This window comes from Notamacropus eugenii, chromosome 3 (assembly GCF_028372415.1).
Source record: "Notamacropus eugenii isolate mMacEug1 chromosome 3, mMacEug1.pri_v2, whole genome shotgun sequence".
NCBI classification, from domain to species: Eukaryota; Metazoa; Chordata; class Mammalia; order Diprotodontia; family Macropodidae; genus Notamacropus; species Notamacropus eugenii.
Window position 1 is genome coordinate 464,340,935 of NC_092874.1, and position 22,198 is coordinate 464,363,132.

The window sequence follows — 22,198 nt, forward strand, 5'->3', positions numbered from 1 at the left end:
ATGCATGTATGGGAACATGGGCTTATGGACAGAGCTATGTGACCCTGAGCAAGTCCCTGAAATTCTCTGAGCCACAGTTCTTTCATCTCTAAAATTTTATAAAATGACCAATAGGGCTTAGGTCACAGGGCACCCTGCTGAGGCACCAAGATCACACAGGGAGTTTTTAACATTGTGTGCATATCACCTATCATATGCCATGTGCCTATATTATTCTACATATCCACATGTATGCACAGTCTGTGCACATAAACACATATGGGTATATGTACACATACATATACATGTATATACACATGTATTATACCTACTTACAATGTACACATATACAAGTGTTATTTGGTTTTTTGGAGCATACCTAGAATTTCATAGCCATAAGGGGACCTTGACTGTAAAACACACATACTCTTAGAAAGTTGCCTACATGACACTGGGAGGTTAATTGACTGCCTTGTCCAGGTTTACAAAGCCAGAGAGTATCAGAGGTGGGACCTGAACCCAGATTTTTCTCAGGGCCCCCACTTGCACCCCAGGCAAAGTCTCTAAGAACACAGGTTTCAGAGCAGGTGTTTATCTTCATTAGAGGAGTCAGGATGAAGTTCTAGATATGGTCCAAAACCCCCTTTCTATATCCTATACCTTGTTGACTCAGATGTATACTCGTGTATATAAATGTGATCTTATGTTAAATGCATATGTATCTATACATATATGTATCATATGTGTATGTACACACATATCTGGGACTGTAATGCATAAAGAAAATGTGCAGCTTGTTCCCTACAATCCTATGTTATGAGGATACTTATATATAAACATCTCATAGTACAGTGGGATAGAGCATTATGCCTAGAATCAGGGAAACCCAAGGTCAAATGGAGCCCGCAGATACTTACTAGTCTTATGACCACTCACTTAACTGTTCTCTGCTTCAGTTTCCTCATCCGTAAAATGAGGATAGGAATTGCAGCTACCTCTCATGATTGTTGTAAGAATAAAAAGAGATAATATTTATAAAGTGCTTTGCAACTCTTTCAGTGTGTGTATAAGTGCTAGCTATTACTACTACTACAGTTACTACTGCTCCTCCTCCTCCTGCTGCTGCTACTACTAATTTACTTGCTTAGATTTCATACACTTAGGATCTTACAAGAGAGGTGGTGAGTAGTAGTATTAAGTACTAACAGTGAATTAAAAGGAGTGGTGCTTTAAGGACATATAGATATTTAGCTAGCTGGCCAAGACCTATTTTGTTCAACTGATTCTAGATCATGTCAACCATAGGATATAATGAAGAAATAAAATTGTCCCCAACTTAAGAATCTCACCAGATTCTTACTAGTTGCAAATTCCAAAACTATTTGCAGTGGGTTTCACTAAAAGAAATTGCCTCATTAAAACAACAATGACAGCAACAACTTTTTTTAGTGGAGTTATCCAACATCTCTTTATAGTCAGATAGAAGTTGTCTGCTGGATCTACTTCCAGGAGAGTTTCTCCACCTAAGTTCCAGCACCAATGCGATATTCACAGTGCCTATGGTGGCTGTGAATGTGCCAACACAGTTCTGAATTGCAAAATATAACAGATCTTGACGTGGAAGACAGAACCAAAATATTTATTCAAACACCAGAGAGCCAAATCCCAACACCAGAAAGCCAAACCCATCATAGCAACAAAGAAATCCATCATAATAGCCAAGAATTCTATACACATTATCAGGCCTTCCCACAAACAAACACCCTCAAGCAAAATGCCCATCTATCATTCACAGCCATCTGCCTGCTTTCTCTCTCTCTTCCAGATCTGCCTAGTCTGACTCACTTTCTTCTTCACCCCTTCCATCTCCACCTATTCAGCAAACTCCTCCCATGACAGGCTCTACTTGAGTCAGACTTCCATGTGTCCCAGCAGGTCATTTGAGTCTATTAATGGATGGGAAAGATCTTCCCATTTAAATTACCATTACAGTAGTGACCCCAGACCTGGCCACAGCCAAGAATACTTAAGAAAGGGAAGAGAAAGACCTTATTATGATGCCTCTAAGATTCAATATTGTTATCATGGCCACCCACATGAGAGGACTACACAGTGTTAGCTACTGGCATGCATAATTAAAGGAAAATAAGAAAAAGAGATACATTCATTTCATATCTAAAATTTGTAGAAGAGCTCCATAAAAGTGTCCATGAGAAGGCAAGATTGCCATCATCTTTCTGAGCTTGGAGGTCAAACAGGGTATGCAGACATCCTTCCCAGACGTTAGTGGAAAAAGAACAAGTGAGACCCTTTATTTTCCCTTCATGAAATCATGCATGGCCAAAAAATTAAATAAATGAAAAAATAAAAAACTTAAAGGGAACAACAATAACAACCTAACCACTTGCAGGGCAGTTTCACATTACCTGGTGCATTGTTCTCTCAAGTGAGGGAGATTGGATGAGGGACTGAGTGGAAACATCAGTAAAGAGATGATAAAACCCTTTTAAATAAAAAACTGCTGGAAAAGTGCATTTAACACATTTGAAGGCAAGAGGGTAAAACTCAACAACAAAGACAACTTGAGAAAATTTCATCAGGAAAAAATTTAGATGTAACTAGGAGTGCCTTCCTGGGCAACAATATGTTACAATAAATGAGCCTTTCTTTTTCTTTGTGACAGCAGCATGGTCCAGCTAAGTCATTCAAAGTATTCTCTAAAAACCAGGTTAATGGTTTCCAGCTTCAGGTTAGATTTGATGTTAATAAATGCCCTGTGAAAAATGTTAATGATCTCGTTATTCCTTTTTCCCCCCAATTTTCATGCCCCATACATTTTGAAAATTAATACTACTGTGGAGTTTTTGAATTTGCTAATTAGTAAGAAGGTTGACATTTACTAATATAAAACCCACTAATTTAGAAATTATGTCACAATCAGAATGTTCCCATTGAAGCTAGAGGACCAGTTGAAAAATGTAGTCTTTAGTTATTTATTAATAAGGCTATTAGTCAGAGGATTAACATGTAACATGTTTTTTAAGTGTTAGACTTGTTCTTTAAAAATTGTGACTTAATTGTCCATTGTCATCACCATCATTATTATTTTAATATAATAAGGCAGGATTAAGTGCCGATCTCTTTCTAACCTGATGCTCTCTAGTTGAGGGGGGAGGCAGAGTCGCATAAGTTATTTTCAGGTACTTACCATCTACCAAAGGTAAATTCCTACAATGCCTATCTAAGCCAATCTAAGAATTTTCTAGTTTCTTTCCATGTTCCTATGAATCCACACAGACAACTGACGCCACAGAGTTTTGTCATTTATAGTCTTAGCCAGCTGCCGGGAGCCCTGAGTGGTTAAGTCACATGGCCAGAATGTATTTGAGGTGGAATTTAAACCCAGACTTTCCTCCCTAAAAGGCCAGAGAGTAGAATGAAGTAATCTCTGTAAAATCCTTTGAAATCAGGGTTGCATAGATACATTATTATTAAAAGTTATAATTACCATTGTTGTTATTGCAAAAAAAAAAAATACCTGGAATTATCGCTCTTAGGGCTGCCCCCATTTGTTCTGTAGAGAATCATATCTACCATGTTGCTTTGCCTTTTTAAAAACAAACAAACAAAAACCCTGTTTTAACTAACAGTTTTATAAGTACACAGGACACCCCTTTCCAAGGGTATGATAATAAAGGTTTAATAACCAGCTCTCCAGAAAAAATAAATGGGCATCCAGTTCACTTTTAAGTTTAATCTGTATTATTAACATTTGATTCATCACTTTCTTAAGTCTAGATAATCAGCAAAACAATAAACCAAGGCCTGATTTGTGGCACTTCTAGATTTCCAAGGAATGCTCACACTGAAAATTGAGTCTCCAGAGAGTTTTTAAGGGCCAGATGCAGCACACCCCTAGTAAACATTTCCAGAAACATTTATCAACCACTATCCACAAGACCGAGAATACAAAGACAAAAAAAGCATGCAAATGGAAATGAGAAAGTCCTTGCCCTCAGGGAGTTTATATTCCATTGTCTTATCAGCCGTGATTTTAAGCTCTTCTTGGGAACCTAGGAGCAGCCTTCTCTCCAGAGGCAGTTGCCACTTCAAAGGGCTAAAGGCTTATGTGAGTAAAAAGTTATACTGAACACATTTTAATGAAGGCTGCTATTTCTCTTTGGAATGTTGTTTCACTAAGGGATGGTCAATGAGGCTTTTGATAGCTCAGTCTTTTGATTTTTCAAAGGTTCCTTTTTTTTTTTTTTTAAAGTAACTGCCTTTGATTCTTCCAACCTTCTAAAATCATGTTCCAGAGTTACAATTTTGTTGAGGGCTTGGCGTTTGGAGTGAATTTAATTTTTAAGTATGAGATTGCCTTTTTGAGTTCAAATTCCTTGGAAATTCTGGTCCTGGAGGAGCTCCCTTCAGTTCTCAAGGAATCAGAATCCATTTGGAGACATTTATTTGACACTTAATAATTAGTGATGGCTTGTCAGCCTTCCAGTTATTCTGTTTTGTTTGTTGCCCAGATAACACTCCCCCAAAAGATGGAGCAGCAGAAAATGCTCTTTTCACTTAGGAGGATTTTAAGGAGAGTTCGTTGTCAGAAGTCTCGGTCGTTTATTTCACTTGCATGGCAGACCCAGATGGGATGGATTTCAGTAGAGGCGTGTAAGAAATTGTATGAGTTACTTTGCCTATCCATTCTACAACAAGAAAAGTAGTGCCTCAGCTTTAGGGGATGGTAGAGATCCCTAGCTATTTCCTCCAAAGGAAAAGGTTAGGGAGATTGGTGACCTCTTCTGGCAGTAATTGTATAGTAGAAAATTAGGTCCTGTGCCATCTCAAACATTGTGAGTTGTTTTGTCTTTTCTGCCTCTATCTCCCTCCATAGACCTAATTATAGAAATTGGACTGGGGGCAGGGGGAGTGGGGGTGTCCTCTCTTTTTCTTTTAAGCAAAAGTTGTTTCTTTTGAGTTGCAAGAGTCTGCAGCTCTTTCTCAGAGCTCCTGAAAAGCAACACTCCAAAACATTATTTCTTTTTTTAAAAAGTACCAATTAAAACTATCTTATTGCCCCAGTTTTTGAAATGTTACTTAACTAATTGGTACTGATGGGAACCCTTCTTACAAATGGCACAACTAAAATATTTGGCCTCTAAGCAACACTTTCAGGGAAAAAAAAGTTTCCATCTCTTTTTAATATTGAAAGATAAATTACTCTCCCTGAATGAAAATCTACATGGCATGTTTAGCAGATTTTCAGGTGACTCAAAGTTAGGAGGAGCAGCTAACACATTATATGAGATAAGATTTTAAAAGGATCTTGACAGGCAAGAACATTGGGATGAATCAAATAACTTGAAATGTAATCAAGATGAATGTAAGATCTTGCATGAGTCCCAATAGTTGATTGGGTAAGTAGAAGATGAGCGAAGCATTGTTAGCTGTTCTTTTGAAAAAAAGATCTTGGGGTTTTAGTGGACAGCAAGTTTAATATAGTCAGGTGATATGGTAAATAGAACAAAAAAACAGTCAATGCATCTTGGACCACACTAAGAATATGCCTTATTTCCAGGAATAAAGAGCTGATAGTCACATTGTACTGTGCACTGTTGGGAGCAGGTCTGGTGTATTCATTACAGGGTACTAAATTTTAGAAACATTGATAAACTGATAGAAAATGGCATTCTATGGAATATGAGGATCAGTTGAATTGGGGACATTTAGCCTGAAGAAGGCTGGGGATAATGCAGGGGGAGGGGGAGAAATGGGGAAGGATTATAGCTAGGTTCAAGTTTTTGAAGGGGTTTCCTTTTATAATTAGAGGGATGAGAATTGTTTGATTTGGCCCAAAGAAGCAGAACCAGGATTAATGAGGAGAAGCTACAAAGAGGAAGATTTGAGCTTGATGTTAGGAAAACAAAAACCAAAAAACCTTCACAACAATTCTAGTTTCCTGAAAGTGAGATGACCTGCCTTCGGGATCAGTGATTCCTCCTCATCGAGTGTCTTCAAGCAGATGGTCAGTGAACACTTGGTTGGAATGTTAGAGTGGAAATTCATTTTTTAGGTCTTGGTTGGAATGGATGGTCACTGAGATCCTTCATTCTAAGTGACTACCTGAATAGGCCTTAACCTACAGAGGCCAAGGTCTCCCATTGCATCCTGGGCTGTCTCCAATCGTCCTGGTAAATATCTGGTCACTGGATCCAGATGGCTCAGGAGGAGAAAGTGAGGCTGGTGACCTGCACAGCCTTCCCTCACTCAAAACAAAATCAAGTACAAGTCATGTCATCATTTCTCTGATGGCAGGATCTTCTTCAGCAATGGAGGATGAATACAACAACAATCTCAATTCTAAAAGTTCATTAGATTGTAAACTCATTGAGAGCAGGAGTTATCTTTTGTCTTTTTTTTTATCCCTAGCACTAAACACAGTGATTGGCAGACACACAGTAAGTGCTTAAAATGTTTATTGATTGATTGATCTTACAATCTCCATAGTACTCTTTAGGTAACACGTAAGCATATGACCTTTTACTAGTGGAATACATTTTGTATCTCACTTGGGAAAGTAATACTCTTCACAAATTCCTCTGAAATTGGAGTTTATTGCCTTATGACTTCTCTATTTTTGCTTTCCATTCTCTTTGTTTCTATGTTCAGACAGACAACTGATGGAGAAAGTCATGAAACCATATTCACTGAGGGTGCAATAAATTCATGATATTTAATCTCTGTGAAGCTTAACTATTGAGTATAGGGAGTGGACCTGCCAATTCAGCAAACATTTATTAAGTACCTATTGTATCCAAGGCATTCTTGTAGGTTTTGGATGTACACAGATGAAACAAACAAACAAAAAAATCAAGTAATTGCTTCTCTCAAGGAGCTTACATTTTTGAGGAATTTATCTTTGACCTTCTCTTGTTTGTGACCTTGACATCTTCAGATTTTCTTTTTGTCTCTCTGACTTTGTCTCCCATACTATCTTTCCTGCATGTACCTCAGTCCTTTGACCCTTGGTGATCTCACCCACTCCAACATTTTCAGCTGTCACCTATATGTAAATCATTTACAAATCTAGGACTTTAACTTGACCTCAGACTCAAAATTCTAACTGCCAGGGGAGATCCACCTGATTGCAAGCATTTTCCGTTGTATTTGAAATATACACATATTCACAAAATAAATAAATATGAAATGATTTTTAAGTGATTTTGTCGTAGAATGAAGAAAGGTTTCCTGAAGGAGGTGACATTTGAGCAGACCCATGAAGAGAGAGATGGTTCCAACAGGCAAAGGTGAAGTTGGGGAAAATTTAAGACATAGGAGATGGCCTGGGCAAAGCCACGGAATGTTGCATAGAGAGAACAGCAAATAGGCCAGTTTGGGTAGAGAGTCACAAAACCTTGAAAGCAAAGTTAGAACACAGGTGTGCTGATAAATGTTTAACAAGTAGATTCTCCACAAGAGGAAAAAAATGTATGCATCCTCATTTTTAAGTTTAATCTGCATTACTAGCACTTTCTTAAATCTAAATGGTCAACAAAATAATAAATCAAGCCTCTATGTATAATATTAGCTGATTTCTGAGTAAACGCTTACTCTGAAAATTTAACAATCAGGCTGTGAGCCAGTAGGAGCTGGCTCTAGCATGCCTCTCATAGACCTTCATATGTGTTCTACCAACACTAAAAATGACTGCATTTTTCTCCTAAAACTGATTCTTCTCTGACACTTATTAATGGCATTTCCATTCTCTAAGACTCTGCTTCCTTTTCCCATTCCCTATCTTTACTCTCCAGGGCCTTTAGACTGATCAGACTTCTAAACCATCTCTCACATTCATCTCTTCTGTCAGAAGCCACGGTTATTGGCAATTGTTACCCTCTGACCTGTCGGACCTTAAGGACTTCTTCACTCATGTCCTTGCCCTGGGCCCCTGCTTCCTGGCATCAATCTTATCACTGCCTCTCAGGGTGTTTGGGAGACTCCCATGAGACAATGTTTAAAATGCACTTTGCATCCTCTCCAGTGATCTATAAATGCCATTGAACCTCAGGGGAGAGCCTGATTTCAGTTAAAGAGTAGAAGTGACCAGAATGCTCTTTGGAACATCAGAGGTAGGTGGGGGACTTATCAATAAGTCAAAGGATTCTAAAGAGCAGTATTGGATAGCTATGTATTGGAGAAGCAGACTTGGAATGAGGCCACCCATTGTAGGGGTGATGAGAATATAAGGTATGGTCAGGAGGAGGTAGTTAGACCGTAGTATTATGATGAATCATTAGTGTCCACAGAAATATCAAACCTGTTTTCTTCTGAGTGCCAACACTTAATAATAATAGTACTAATTAACATTTATGGGATACGTATCATGGCTAGGGACTGTACTAGGCCCTGGAGATACATATGCAAAGAATGAAGCCATCTATTTCCAGAGGATCAACATTCTGCTTGTAGACATAAGAGCATAGAGAAAGTGAAAGAATTCAAACCACTCTGGGACACAGGATGTCCCAAAAGTCTTAAAGCAGTTTTAAGCTTTAATAGTTATTAAGCTTACTAAAACTTAATTAAATAGCTTAATTAAATAGCTATCAAAACTAAAAACTACTCTCAGACTTTTAGGTCACCCGCTCTATACAAAATAGTTAAATACAAGGTCATTTCAGAGGAAAGACACTAAGCAGTTGGGGGGAAGATCAGAAAAAGTTTCAGGTAGTCAACAAGCATTTATTAAGCATGAACTGTATGTCAGGTGGGGTTAGGCAAAGAGTCAGGAAGACCTGAGTTCAAACTTGGCTTCAGACACTTACCAGCTGTGTGACCCTGGAAAAGTGACTGTTTGCCTCAGTTTCCCCACCTGTAAAATGAACTGGAGAAGGAAATGGCAAACCACTCCAGTATCTCTGCCAAGAAAACCCTGAATGGGGTCATGAAGAGTTGGACACAACTAAATAACAATAACATATGTCAACCACTGTTCTTAGAGTTAAGGATGCAAACAAAGAAAGGTGAAAATCCCTGTCCTCAAGGATCTCACATTCTAATGGGAGAAACAAGATGAAAATCACTCAGAGTAGATGGAAGAAGGGGTATGCAGGGAATGCATTAGCAGCTGGGAGATCCTAGGAAAGTCCTCCTACAGAAGATGGGATTAGAACTGAATCTTCAAGGAAGCTAGGAAAACTAAGAGGCATGAGAGACATGAGCATTCCAGGCATGGGAGACAGTTGGTGCAAAGTCACTAACAGGGGAGGTGGAGGGTTTGATAAATTGCAAGGAGCCAGTGCTGGGGGATTATGGCCTGTGTGAGGGAAAAGTTCAAGAAGAACAGAAAAGAAGGAGGAAGTCAGAATGTGAAAGACTTTTAAAACCAAACAGGGGTTTTACTTTTGAGGTTGGAAGAGCCAATAATAGGGAGCCACTTGATTATATCCAGTGGAAGGGGAGTGACATGGTCAGACATAGGCTTTAGGAAGATCACTTTGGTTGCTGAGTAGAAAATCAGCTGGAGTAGTAAGGAGAGCCTTGAGTCAGGGAAACCAATCACAAGGCGTGAGGTTTGTAGACTTGAGCCTAAGTCCCCCTGATTCCCTGATCATTAGACTATATAGACTTTGCTGTGGAGTAGCTGGTTTCCACCCCCCTCCCCAAAGTCATCATCTCTTGACCATCCTCTGGACAAATGAACAGATCAGCCAAGCAAAGGAGAACCTGCTTTCAGATAACCTAAATCATCTTTAGAGACCTTTCACAGAGTGCCTTCTCTCCCTCCTTCTATCCCTTTGCCCCATTCTCCGATAGCCTTGCTCCTTCTCTCATCTGTGTTCTGGAATCTAAACCTCCCAAACTTGTCAACAAAGGGAACAGACCTTTGTTTGCCACCTACTTTGTGCCAGAAATAGTTGAAGGCACAAAAGACAGTGGGTTTATAAATGGAAAATCCATTCTAGTATGGAAAGCTCACTGCATCTTCTTGGGGTCAAGAGGAGGGCATGGTAAAGGTTAGGGAAATGACTAATGCTGTTTCTTTTAAGGATTGACTCTTTGGCAAAGCATTACATAAATGAAGAGGAGGAAAACAAAAAAAAAAAATAGAACTGTCTCGAGTTATTGCTAGGGTGATGACATCCACCATGGAAATTATGAAGTGCACACAGCGAGGATGCGTTGTTAGTGTGGATCACTAGAGCAAAGTCAGTGCCTACCATTGAAAATTTGAGACTAACCTATGTACAGAAGACTCCTACTTGGTCTGAACAATGGCGCCATGTGACAGGATTGAGGTGTGGGCTTCACTTGCTAGGGGTACGCTCATTAACGTTCTCTGCTGCCCTCCTGAAAGGTACGGAAGCATCCCCATTGTTCCAAAGACTAAGCTAATAATTAGAATCTCTGCATTTCCAAATGGCAGCTGTAGTGGGAAGCAGTAATGAGAGGCAAGAATGAAACTCCCCTGATGAGTGTCTATCGAGAGCATGCTTGAATGAAGAAATAAAAGGAATTTTCAAAAAAAGAAGCCATTGTCAATTCAGGATAACTTGACTAATAGTTATTTGTTTAAGAAACACCACTGAGAAAATGGAGTTTGAGAAACTATTGAAACATGCTGCACATGCAGTACAGACTGTGTATCTACTGCTAAAACCCTGGGAGATCATGCAGTATACAAGTAACCATGGTAGAAGGAAGGATAAAAGTTTTTTTTTAAAGATATCCTAGTTTTAATTTATATGTTGTATTTACCAAGATCCCTGGGTAGAGAAGAAGTGTCTAGAATGTCCTCACAAGCCCTAACTATTCCCTTGCTGAAATCAAGCTAAACTTGAAAGCCTCCTCCTCCTTAAAGTCTTCCTGGACTTTACAATATTTCCTTATGGATTTCACACAACACTTTTAAAAATGTAAAGCACTTTGAAAACCTTAAAATACTTTTTATCATCCTCATCATCAGAGGTTGGAAGTTTCCAAGAGGCAGCTATAGTGTAGAGGGAGGAACAGTAAGCTGAGAGTTCCTAAAACTTACCACTGTGAGTGTGAGCAGTAAGTCATTTAGTTTTCTGGGCTTCAGTGTTTTTTTTTTTCCTTTTTCATCTGTAAAATACCTGGATTGGACAAAATAATGCTTTAGGTCTACTTTGGCTCCAACATACCGTGACTTGTGATTGCCCGCTTGCACTTGACCAAAGGCTCAGGAGAAGCTGCCGACCTTTGACTACCCTTGCTACTTTTCAAGAAATGACCCAGAGGGCCACATTAGCTTTGGGGAACCCTTATGTCAATGATAGTTTATACTTTCTACATGAGACTTTTTGTGATTACCCCAGATGCCAATGGCATCCTCCCCCTGCCAGGAAGTCATTATCATGTATTTATACATTTATTTTATGTAAAATTTGTGTATGTGTGTGTATATATATATATGTGTGTATATATATATATATCTCACTTATAATCTAATATATAGTTTTCCAAAGTGGGCTATACTTTCCCCTTGGAGTGCTAGAACAATCCAAGGGGGTGGTGGTAGCCTTGGGTACAATTGGGGGGCATTGAGTAAAAATAAGGGGGCAGTGGAAGCATAAGGAAAGAAGAGAAGAAAATTTTGAAAAACTATTTGTTCATATTTCATCTATTGTGTAACAATTAAAATCATAATGATTACATTATTTTCCAAATAAACACACAAAATGCAAGTTATAACCCATTAGTGCTCAAGTCCTCTGACAAGTCTTAACAAGCAAGTGTTAGCAGGCAAGCATGTTACACATTGTCAGAAAGTCCAGCATGCATTGGCAGGAATATGTGCATGGAATGACTTGTTTACAATGTGATTCTATATGGTTACATGATACAATATTGCATCATCAAAATTTCAATGTAGGAAAACCCCCATAAATTTGCAATAAATTATTAAATTTAAGATGTTATTTTAAAAAATATATTGTATATATTTTTTGGAAATGATGCAAATTTAAAAAAAAAAATCAGAGGGTTAAAGTTTTCCAGTGGGGCACTGAGTAATTTTTTTTAAAGGTAGCAGTAGGCCAAATAAGTTTTGGAACCTTTGATCTTGTGGCTTGAATGCTCTCTACTTAGGGATCTCATTCCTCTTTGGGGTAATGCTGCTGATTAAGAAGGTTTATTTTGTTTACTACATTTGTTTATTTTATTTGTGTCTCCCCCTCATCAAGCCACAATTTGCTTCTTTTCAACTTGCACTCCTCTAGTTGCTCTCTGGGGCCAAGCAGAATGAGTCATTTCCCCCCTGCCCATGTTGGCCCTTGCCATCATGGTGGGACTTATTCTTTTCTACAGGAAGAGCTTTTCTAAGGCAGCCCCAGTCCTGCATACACAGTCCAAAGCTCACAGTTATTTATCAGCTCTACTCTTGGAAGTTAGTTGTGTGAAGTCGTTGGCTGCAGAGCCACCATCTGTCCAATGAGCTTTGATTACCTAAAGTTATTTTAGAGTCCTTGAATGGTGAAGTCATTCTAGTCCCTCCCTTAACCTGGACTTGAGTTTCTGGTGTGTTTGTTTATGGCTGTAAAATAAAGAATTCTTCCATCTCTTGGTGCTGTGCTTTTCCTAAAGGCAGGGAGAGCATGGCTCAGATGATGTTGTTTTCTTTTACGATTAGCCTCTTAGCTTCCATTAAACCCAGCAGGCCCTTGAGCTCTTGGGGCTTGATCAGTTCACCCAGACACTTAAGACCCTGTGCTCCCTTTTGATCTAAGATTCTATCTTTCTCAAGATATCCCCTCTGCAATCATCGCACTTACATGTGACCTGTTAGTTCCCTGCCTGGCATTGGTTGTAGCCACTGATTCTGTTTCCTTTTTTTCCACCAGGAGCTTTACCTTCTAAATTGGGGTTGATGGAGTTAACTGTTCAAAAACAAAACATAACTTGAAAGACTTTCTCCATCAAAATAAGCAGATGATTTGTTTTTGTGGTGAAGTGGAGCCTTGAATAAGTCTTATTCAAAGCAGACCCTCATCATTCATTTTCCTACTTCCTTTGTTGCAACAATTATAGGATTATAGCTCATTTCACGGATGAAGAATGTAGATCCCAGAGAACTGAAATAATTTGCTAAGATCGAGAAGGTGGTAAGCGGTGGAGGTGGAATTTGCACCCAGATCTGGTGACGCTGACTTCAGCCCGATTCTATCATACTAGGCAATTGACCCTGGGCAAGTGTTTAACCTCTCTCAGTCTCAGTTTCTTCATCTGTAAAACTGAGATGATAATAACAGTACCTACTTAGTAGGGTTATTGTGAAAATCAAATGAGATAATACATGTAAAGCACTTTGCAAACTTGAAAATAAAATATTATTATTATTAATTTCTTATTATGAAGAACTTACAGACTGAAGTGGTTCCATTGCTGAATGCTAAGATGGAACGAGGTGGTGCTCCCTAGGCTGTAATAAATGAGTAGAGTGATATCAGCCCTATCAACATCTCAGCTAGCACATAGTTAGGATTCTTTGTAGAATCCGTAATAACGAATCTGAAATAAATGGTCAAAGACCAGAGATGGCGTTTCTTAAGTCAGGAGTGAAGCTTTTAGGAGATAGATGATAGTAAAAGAGTCAGTTTTCCTAGCTATCCTAGTATTCCATGGCGTAGCAGCCAAACAAAGAGCAATGGCTCTTCTCCCCTGCAGTAACTTTGTTATTTGTCCTTGGTGATGGATTGGAAATTTCACCAATTCAAGATCACATTTGTCATTGTGATCATTGAGCCATACCCTCTTCTAAGTCTGGATGCCTGTCTAGGCCAATCAGAGGGGAACTGATCAAATCCACTGATTCGCAAAATTAAATGTGAAGAGCTGAGACCTTTCCATTACTTCCTTTTTTGTTTACTAAACTTGGAGATAGTCATGAAAAGGATCCTGTCCATGCTAACAGAAATGATTATATTGTTAGTATGAGCCACTGAGCCAAGAAAGAGGTAAGATAGGGAGTATTTAAGACTCAGAAAGGGAAGAAATTTTCTTCTTAACATCCCTTACCTCTCACTTGCCACCCACTGCATATCCAATCAGTTTCCAAGTCTTGTTGAATCAACTTCCTTGACATTTCCTCATATCTGTTCCCTTCTTTGTACTAATGTCATTGTCCTCATCACTTGTCATTTTCATACCCTAGTTACCTCTGATGAACTATTACAATAGTCTCTGAATTCATTTCACTGCCACAAGCATCTCCCTTTCCTGATCCATCATCAACACAGCTTGCATAGTGATTTTCTTAAAGCACATCTCTGACCTGGTCACATACCTGCTCAAGAGGTCTTAGAAAATGCAAACTCCTCCGATATTTGAAGCCTTTAACAATCTTGTTCCAAGCCATCTTTCCAGGTTAATTATACTTTATTCTCTATCATCTGCTCTACATTCTAGGAAAATTGACCCACTGGTTCTGACCTAAATATCTCTGTGATTTTTCAGAGGGTTTCTGTCTGGAATGCTCTACTTTTTCACTTTCATCCCTTCAGCTAAAGGGTCAGCCTCTATGTTTGGTCTTTTCCAATTTTGCCAGTGGTTAATTCACCTTCCAAAATGATGTGTATCATTTGAATGTATTTTTTCATTTACTTACCTATGTTCATGTTGTTTTCCCCCAGTAGCAAGCAAATTTGGGGGGGGGAGCAGGAAGGATAGGACTATTTCATTTTTGTCTTTGTGTCTGTATTTGAGGTTAATTAGTTAAGTAGATATGATAATCTTCTATTGGACCTGATGAGATTGCCAAGTGAAATAGTATATAGAGAAGAGGGCTGAGGACAAACTCTTGGAAGCCCTCCGTAGTTATCAGGTATAGCCTGGATGAGGATCCAGTAAAGGAGACTGAGAAAGATGGATAAGAAGGAAAACCAGGAGACAGCAGTTTCGCCAAAACCTACAGAGAAGAGGGTATCAAGGAGAATGGTGGATCCATAGTATCAAAGGTTTCTGAGAGGTCCAGAAAGACTAGGATTGAGAAAAGGCCATTGGATTTGGCAGTTAAGAGATCACTGGTAACTTTGGAGGGAGAAGTTTTGGGCAAGTGATGATGGTAGAAACTGGACTGCAAAGAATTAAAAAGAGAGGGAGCAGAGGAAGTGTAGGCACCAATTGTAAATGGTCTTTTCAAGGAGTTTAACTAAAAAATGGATGAAAGTATAGGACACTAATTAGGGAGGATGGATAGATAAAGGAAAGATTTTGTTTTATACAGGATATGGAAGAAATGAGTGTATCTTAAGGCAGTAGCAAAGCAGCCAATAAACATAGAGATTAAAGATTAGGGAGATAGTGAAGATGATGGCAGGGGCAATCTTCTGGAGATGATGACATGGAATAAGGGTGCTTGTACATATAGAGGGATTTGCCTTGGCAAGGAAAAGGAGGAGATAGTGGGAGAATGCATCTATGAAGTGAGTTGAGGAAGAGATTCCGAGAAGGTGCTCTAAACAAATGATCTCACTTTCCTTAGTTAATGCTAGCCAGATTCTCAGTTGAGTGGTTCAGAGAGGGGAGTCATAGGATGTTTGAAGAAAAAGAGAAAGGGTTGGAAAAATCATTCTGGGGAATGAAACAATGAATCAATTAGCCTTTTAGTCTCTAAGATAGGATTGGAGCTCAGGTCTTCATTATCCCAATTCAAACCCTCTATCCATCTAGTTACCTTAGAGTGAATAACAAACTCAGGCCACCAGCATATTCTGTCTACTAGTAGGCAATTGTTTTCTGTCCTAATCAGAAATCTGGAGCGTCATCCCCTTCCAGACTGATAATGTTGTGATGGTAAGTTAGGTCATCTTTTGTCTCAATTCTTATCAATCCCTTAGTCATTGAATGGGCATTGCTTCAGACAGACCTTAATTAACAAAGACCAAGGTCATCTTCTTCATCCTAGGTCATTGCCTGTTGTCTTGACTTTTTTCTTGCTACTGGACTTCATTGTCTCTGGAAGAAAGAGGGAGGCTGATGACTGTGCAGCTGAGCTAGTCAAAACCTCACCCTCATGATGCCCTTGGTCCTCTTCAGGACCATAAGATGAACAACAACAACCACACGGCTTCTAAATTTCCTGTATATACCCTGAGAAACCAGGATAGAGACTCCAAAGGTTTTCATAGGCTCTTCTGAGCTATATCCCAGGGATGGAATAATACCTTGGCATATTTGATTGTTATTTATCATTGGAATTCAAGGGGTTATGTCATTTAGTCCAATAAAATTATCCCATGCCACTTAATATTGATGTCAGCCTTGCAAAGAACTTAAGTTTCCTGGTGGTGGGAGATTGGATGGCATTAGTAGGTTGCTTACTAGAATGTTTGTGCATGCCACAGTGATTATTCTGTGAGGTGAGTCTGAGTACTACATCAGGCCTAGGTAGCTCAGTGGAGACAGGGCTGGAGCTGGGGTCAAGAAGACCTGAGTTAGCCTCTGATACTTATTAATAACTCTCTGTGTATGTGTGTGTATGAGAAAAAGAGAGCGCGAGAGAGAAAGCAAGAGGGAAGGAGAGGAGGGAAGGAGGGAAGAGAGAGAGAAAGAGAAAGAGAGTGAGAGAGAGAGACCGAGAGAGAAAGAGAGTGAGAGAGAGAGAGAGTGAGAGAGGCAGAGAGAAAGAGAGAGACAGACAGACAGACAGAGAGAGAGAAAGAAGGAGAGAGGGTAGCATGGCGGGAGGGAGGGGAAAGAGAGAGAGACCCTGGACAACCCACTTAACCTCTTCCTGCCTTACTTTCCTCTTCTGTAAAATGAGAATACAATAGCACCTAGCCCTCAGGATTGTTCTGAGACATATTGACAATTCTGGAACAAATTGTTACTCATGATTTAAATAGGATAAAGGAAACCTACTTCCATTTCTCTCCTCGTCCCCCGGCAAAAAACAAAACCCCAGAAAGCCCAAAGCCTACACCTGTTTAGTCTGTATTTCCCAGACCCAAACTTAACTGAGCACTCTATTTTACAGAAGGTCCCTACAGAGATCCCCTTCTTCTTCCACAGTAAATTAGCCTGGCCCTTGGAGAAGATAGCTAAGTGCTCCATGCTGATCTTTTGTGCAGTTTTCTAATTGTTTTTTTTTTCTGTGTAAAGATGAAATGAATGTTTGCAAGGCCAGACAGACTGAATAGAGAGATGCTAGAACAAAGAATGGTTATGTATATATAGAGCTACCTTTACCTTGGGAAAATAGGGGGCAGCAGGGAGCTTACGTATCCTGCCCTTTAAAATCATACATCCCAATGCAGGGATCCCCTCTCTTCTCTTTTGCCACTGCTTCCTGTTTTGAAAAAGGTGATTTCCCATGCATCCTCCCTTCGTCTCTGTCTGTCTTTAGCTGGGAGAGGAATTCAAAAAACGCTTAGCCTCCCTGTGTCTCTGCCTCTTTCTCTCTCTCTGGTTATTCTGTTGGCCCTAGAGGCTCAAAAGTGACTGTTTTTCCCTCTGACCTGGGAACTTGAATGTGCACTAGCAAGAATTATTTCTGGAGTCCACTAGGACCCCAGGAAAGGGGTCCTAGCTTCCCTGAGCTATTTTCTTCTTTTCTTCCCTTTATTTTGTATTTCTGTATGTATTTCTCTTTGTCTTAACCCTGAGCCATCTTTTCCTACCTTCCATGTAATATCTCTGATGTATGTGATATTAAAAATTATTAAAGTTAAAAGTACATGTAATTGGGGAAAAATAAATATTTTAAAATTTTAGAAAAAAATATTAAAATTAAGCCCTTAAGCATGCAAGTATCTGATTGAACCAAGTTATTATAGAGAAGGAATCAAAAGAGCTAAATTTAAGTCTCTTCCCTGCCACTGTTGGTGTTAGCCCTGTGCCTTTGGACCTTCATTGGTGACATTCACCCTTCCAGGCCTCAGTTTCCTCATCTGTAAAATGAGGAGGCCATGTGCTCTGTAAATTCTATTCCATCTTCAAATCTGTCATCTTATGATGAACTTCTCAATATGACCCATTTTAATATGCATTTAATTCTATTTGCTTAACAAATTTATAGACCTATCTTCCATGAAAGACTTCTGTGAATGGGAGTTGTTAGACACATTATACCGAGATATACTCTGGTCAGAGATGGAAAGTTCCTCCTCACCTCCACCTCTGGAGCCTTCCTCAAGTACCACCTCCTTCCAAACTTTCATTTGTTTGAGTCTCCTCTTCCTGCTGGACTTTGCCTCAAAAAAAAAAAAAAAAGTATCTCCTTATCTATGATAGAATAGAAGCCCTTAGCAGGCAGGGTCCGTTTCATTTTTATCTTTGTACTTCCACGGCCTAGTACAGTATCTGACATACAGTAAGTACTTGTCCAGTTGACCTTACTTACTTAATTTAAGGAATAATTGCATAAGCTCTTTGATGTCTAACACAATGCCTGATATTCAGTAGATGCTTAATAAAGGCTTATTGAGTTGAACTGTGAATTCTTTAGGAATTTAAGGAATAAATGTACAAGATCCTGAGTGTCTAGCATCATGCTCTGCACATAGTAGGTGTTTCATAAGTGATTATTTAATCAAACTAGAATTATTTAGAAGCTACCCTTTTAGGTTCTAAATTTAAGTAATAATGACGCAAGATCCCTGGGATCAAATAAAGTATCTGGCACGTATTAAGTACATGATGAATCAAACTAAAAACTAAGCGATCCCAAGTATATAAAACTTACCATGTGTCAAAAATCCTGTCTGTGAGAGGAGCTTTGCTGCCCACTCCCCAGTCCTTATGTTTCTATCATCTTCATGTCCATAAGCTAAATAATTAGGACTCCATGTAGCATGACTGTGTTTCTGTCCTGGATGGACTTTGTTCACCCTCTGTCTTAAATCAGAGTCTTGCACTAAAGCTTTCCCACTGTTTTCCTGTGAAAGGGAACAGATCAACATCATTCTGAATCCTGCCTGTTTCTTTGACTAAATCATTCATTCTTATCTTGAACCCTCATTATTTTGCTTATCTCTTTTCTTTTTGATCTGAGAAAATTGTTCCTTTGCTCCAAAAGAAAGATGCATGTATATGTCTATGAATATGTGTTGTATGTATGTATGTTGATGTGACTATTTAATCCTGAGCAAGGTCAGGTCCGGGTGATGCTTTTCTAAGTGAGTGTTGTACAAAGTTATACAAGGATAAAATCATGGGTGAGAAGGTGTAGAAACTAAAAGAGGTTTTTGGCAGTAGGGGTAGTAGATGTAGCTTCTCACTGAGGTGCCACGATGTGGACGGAATGGAATGAGGGAGGCCAAATGGAAATTAATCAACAAAGTCCCAGTGATTTCAGGAAAAGAGTGGTTTGTGATTCTGGAGGTCATTTTTGTTTATGAGGTAATCTTGCTGAAGTATTGTGCTTTAAAAGATGAGGAGAGGCGACCTATCAACAAAAGTGAAATACTTTAGGACAGCTTCCTTCCTCTTCCTCTGTGGCTATTAAACAGGATCCCACTAGAAAGGGCTATTCGATACAATAATAAGCTCTCTTGAATTTCTTTCCCTCAGATTGTGTTTGGATGTGTTTTTGTTTGTTTGTTTTTCACCAATTCCAGTAAAACCATATGAATTATTCTCTTTCTTTTCTTCTCTGCTAGACTTGTGCTACAAGGAAGGATGTCTTTCATCTTTGGGCAACATCTCATCAAGCCTTCTGTGGTGTTTCTGAGGACAGAATTGTCCTTTGCTCTTGTGAACAGGAAGCCCGTGGTACCAGGACGTATCCTTTTGTGAAAAGTCCCCCAAGGCTGCCAGACCCAAAGAACCTAAGAGTGTCCTCTGGTGGTCTTCCAAAGAAGGTAAGAGTGGTGTTTATTTTCCCTTGGACGAGGCCAGGTAAGATGTTATTCATATGTATTCTGAGATCAGTCATTGGAACCAGGAACATGGTTGAGCAGCGTTGCAGAACTTCTGAGAGTAGTTGCTTAGCAACTGTGACCTTCGAGGGAAATTTTCTACTGACCGTTTCACTTATCAGACATATAAATAAACAGGTGCTTCTACAAGTTGTCTGTGTAACTTAGGTTTTAAATTTCTCCACGATGCTGGAAAATCAATAGTTTTCTTATGATACCTTCAGGCTTTTAATTGCTGGGTTCTGGACAGACTTGGTGTATGTTTGAAGAGTTGGGTGTTAAAATGATGGCGAAATGTCATGTGATTGTTTTTGAGTCAGTTTCATTCTTATATTTCTACTAGTTTACACAAAAGGATATCAAGAAAGTAATTTTAAAAAATATTCTTATAGAGAGGACAGAAAAAAGGGAGATATTTCTGATTCTATTCTAAAAAAGAAAGATTTTAGTGGGAATAAATTGTGTTTCTGGATTCCTGTCACTGGGATTGTCACTGTTAGAATTGTTTTCTTTCCATCTACCTGTTACTGACAAACCGTTTACTTCCTCTGACTTTGGTAGGAACCATTGCGATGGGATTTAGGGAGTTGGCAAAAAAAAAAAAGTCTCTGGATTGATTTTTATTTTGTCAGATGTATTGCTAAGTAAAGATGTGCCTGTGTATTTTATACTCACTCCCTAGATACATATTTCCTTCTATCAACCTGGCTAAGTAGGGGGAAAGAGAGGAGATTGTTACAATGCACAAAATTCCATATTGCAATATAAATGCTCAGCTATAATCTACGTGTGTGATTTTTACTTAGAAGTTAGTCTTAAAGAGGATTCCTCATTACTTTAGACTGATTGAGATGCTATAAATATGGCTGAGATGGTTATTGCCAAGTGAGATGTTTATGAAACTTCTCTCCAGTCTATTTCCTTATTTTTTACTCAGAAAAAAGAAACAAAGACAGGAGACTCCATTCTCCCCTCTAAGATCAATATCATTTTAGGAATGAGATACACCCAAATGGGATTTCTAGGCTGCGCCCTAATTAAACTGCTTGGGGATTGGAAGTAGAAGCTTTCAGAACACTTCCTAAGAATAGTAACAATGAAATAATAGACTTGTTCAGTTTACTATTGAAAAAAGAAAATTGTTTGGCAGTGTATTTTAAAACTATGTTGGAGGAAATGAAGTTGGATGACTGATCATATTTTTGAAGTTGTTGAATCATTTTTCAATCATGTTCAACCATGATTTTTATTATTTTTGGAGAAATAAAAAGTCTTAGTTAATTCCAAGATAGAGGAAGATATTTATCTTTTCTGTGTGGGGGGGAGGAGAGGAGAAGGGAGAGTGAAAGAAAATTGATTCTATTTTTAGGTACCAGTCTACCCTTGAGGGCCCAGGAAGAATTATATGGCCTGGAGTCTAAACTGCCAGAGAGTGAGTTCCTTCCTTCTTGATGGTAGAAATCACATTAGAGTCTCATCTACTTTTCATGCAGAATTTGATACTTGGATGGATCTCTAAAGGCATTGATTTTACACATTGGTGACCTAGATCACAGCCCATCCATGCTTTCTTAGCCAGTTTAACATCTGTCTACGTACTACTACAAATCCTTTGCATGGGACCTATCCTAGCCATGGGTTTTTCTTCAGATCTCTTGACTTCTTCCATAGATTCTCCAATGGAGACTCCATTAGGGAAGATTTCTTTGTCTCTGTATGAGGTACTCACCTCCCTTTTTGTTCATATTTCATTATTACAATATGCTTCATGCTACCTCTCCTGCTGAGTTCTTCTCTGGTAATATGATGCAGCCTACCATGGCTCTCTCGGATGCTCTATGCCTAGGAGTCATGAAATATTTTGAGAGTGCAGGATCCTCAAACACGATGCTAATTGAGTGCCAGGGAAACCTGCCAAACCTCTTACAGTGCTACCTTTGTCATGTATTCTATATGTCCTTTAAACCACGTATTATTTGGTCTTTCTTGGCTCAGCTATCACTGGTTTTAGTGGTGACACCATTCAGTGTTTATTTCCTAGATTAGGATCAGAACATTTAGAGATGTTATGTGCCTTAGAAATCATCTGTTCCTGGTCCTCCATTTCTTTGATGAGGAAACTGAGTCCCAGAAAAGGGAAATGAGTTGCCCAGAAAATATAAGATCAAAACCACTCATAGATGAGGAAGAATTTGAACTCAGGACCTCTGACTCCAAATTTGGAGCTTCTGCCACAACACCAGAGAGGAAAATGAAAGGAAAGGAAGAAGAGTGGGATCTTCTTTAATTAATTAATTAGTTTTTTGACCTTGAAGAAGTCATGTACTTTTTTGGTGCCT

At 39.0% G+C, this 22,198-nt stretch overlaps 1 protein-coding gene across 8 annotated transcripts in view; it reads left to right on the forward strand.

The window, feature by feature from the left end:
* Positions 1-22,198, forward strand: part of FHIT (fragile histidine triad diadenosine triphosphatase) — a 1,742,479-nt gene that overhangs the window by 715,853 nt on the left and 1,004,428 nt on the right. For 5 of the 8 annotated variants that reach the window (XM_072598790.1, XM_072598792.1, XM_072598793.1 and 2 more), the window contains one exon: positions 19,602-19,723. In XM_072598790.1, coding sequence (XP_072454891.1) covers positions 19,621-19,723 — 103 coding nt within the window. In that variant the 5' untranslated portion in view covers positions 19,602-19,620. Of the gene's footprint in view, positions 1-19,601; positions 19,803-22,198 lie in introns of all 8 variants that reach the window. The other 3 variants (XM_072598795.1, XM_072598788.1, XM_072598789.1) reach the window with 1 other exon arrangement.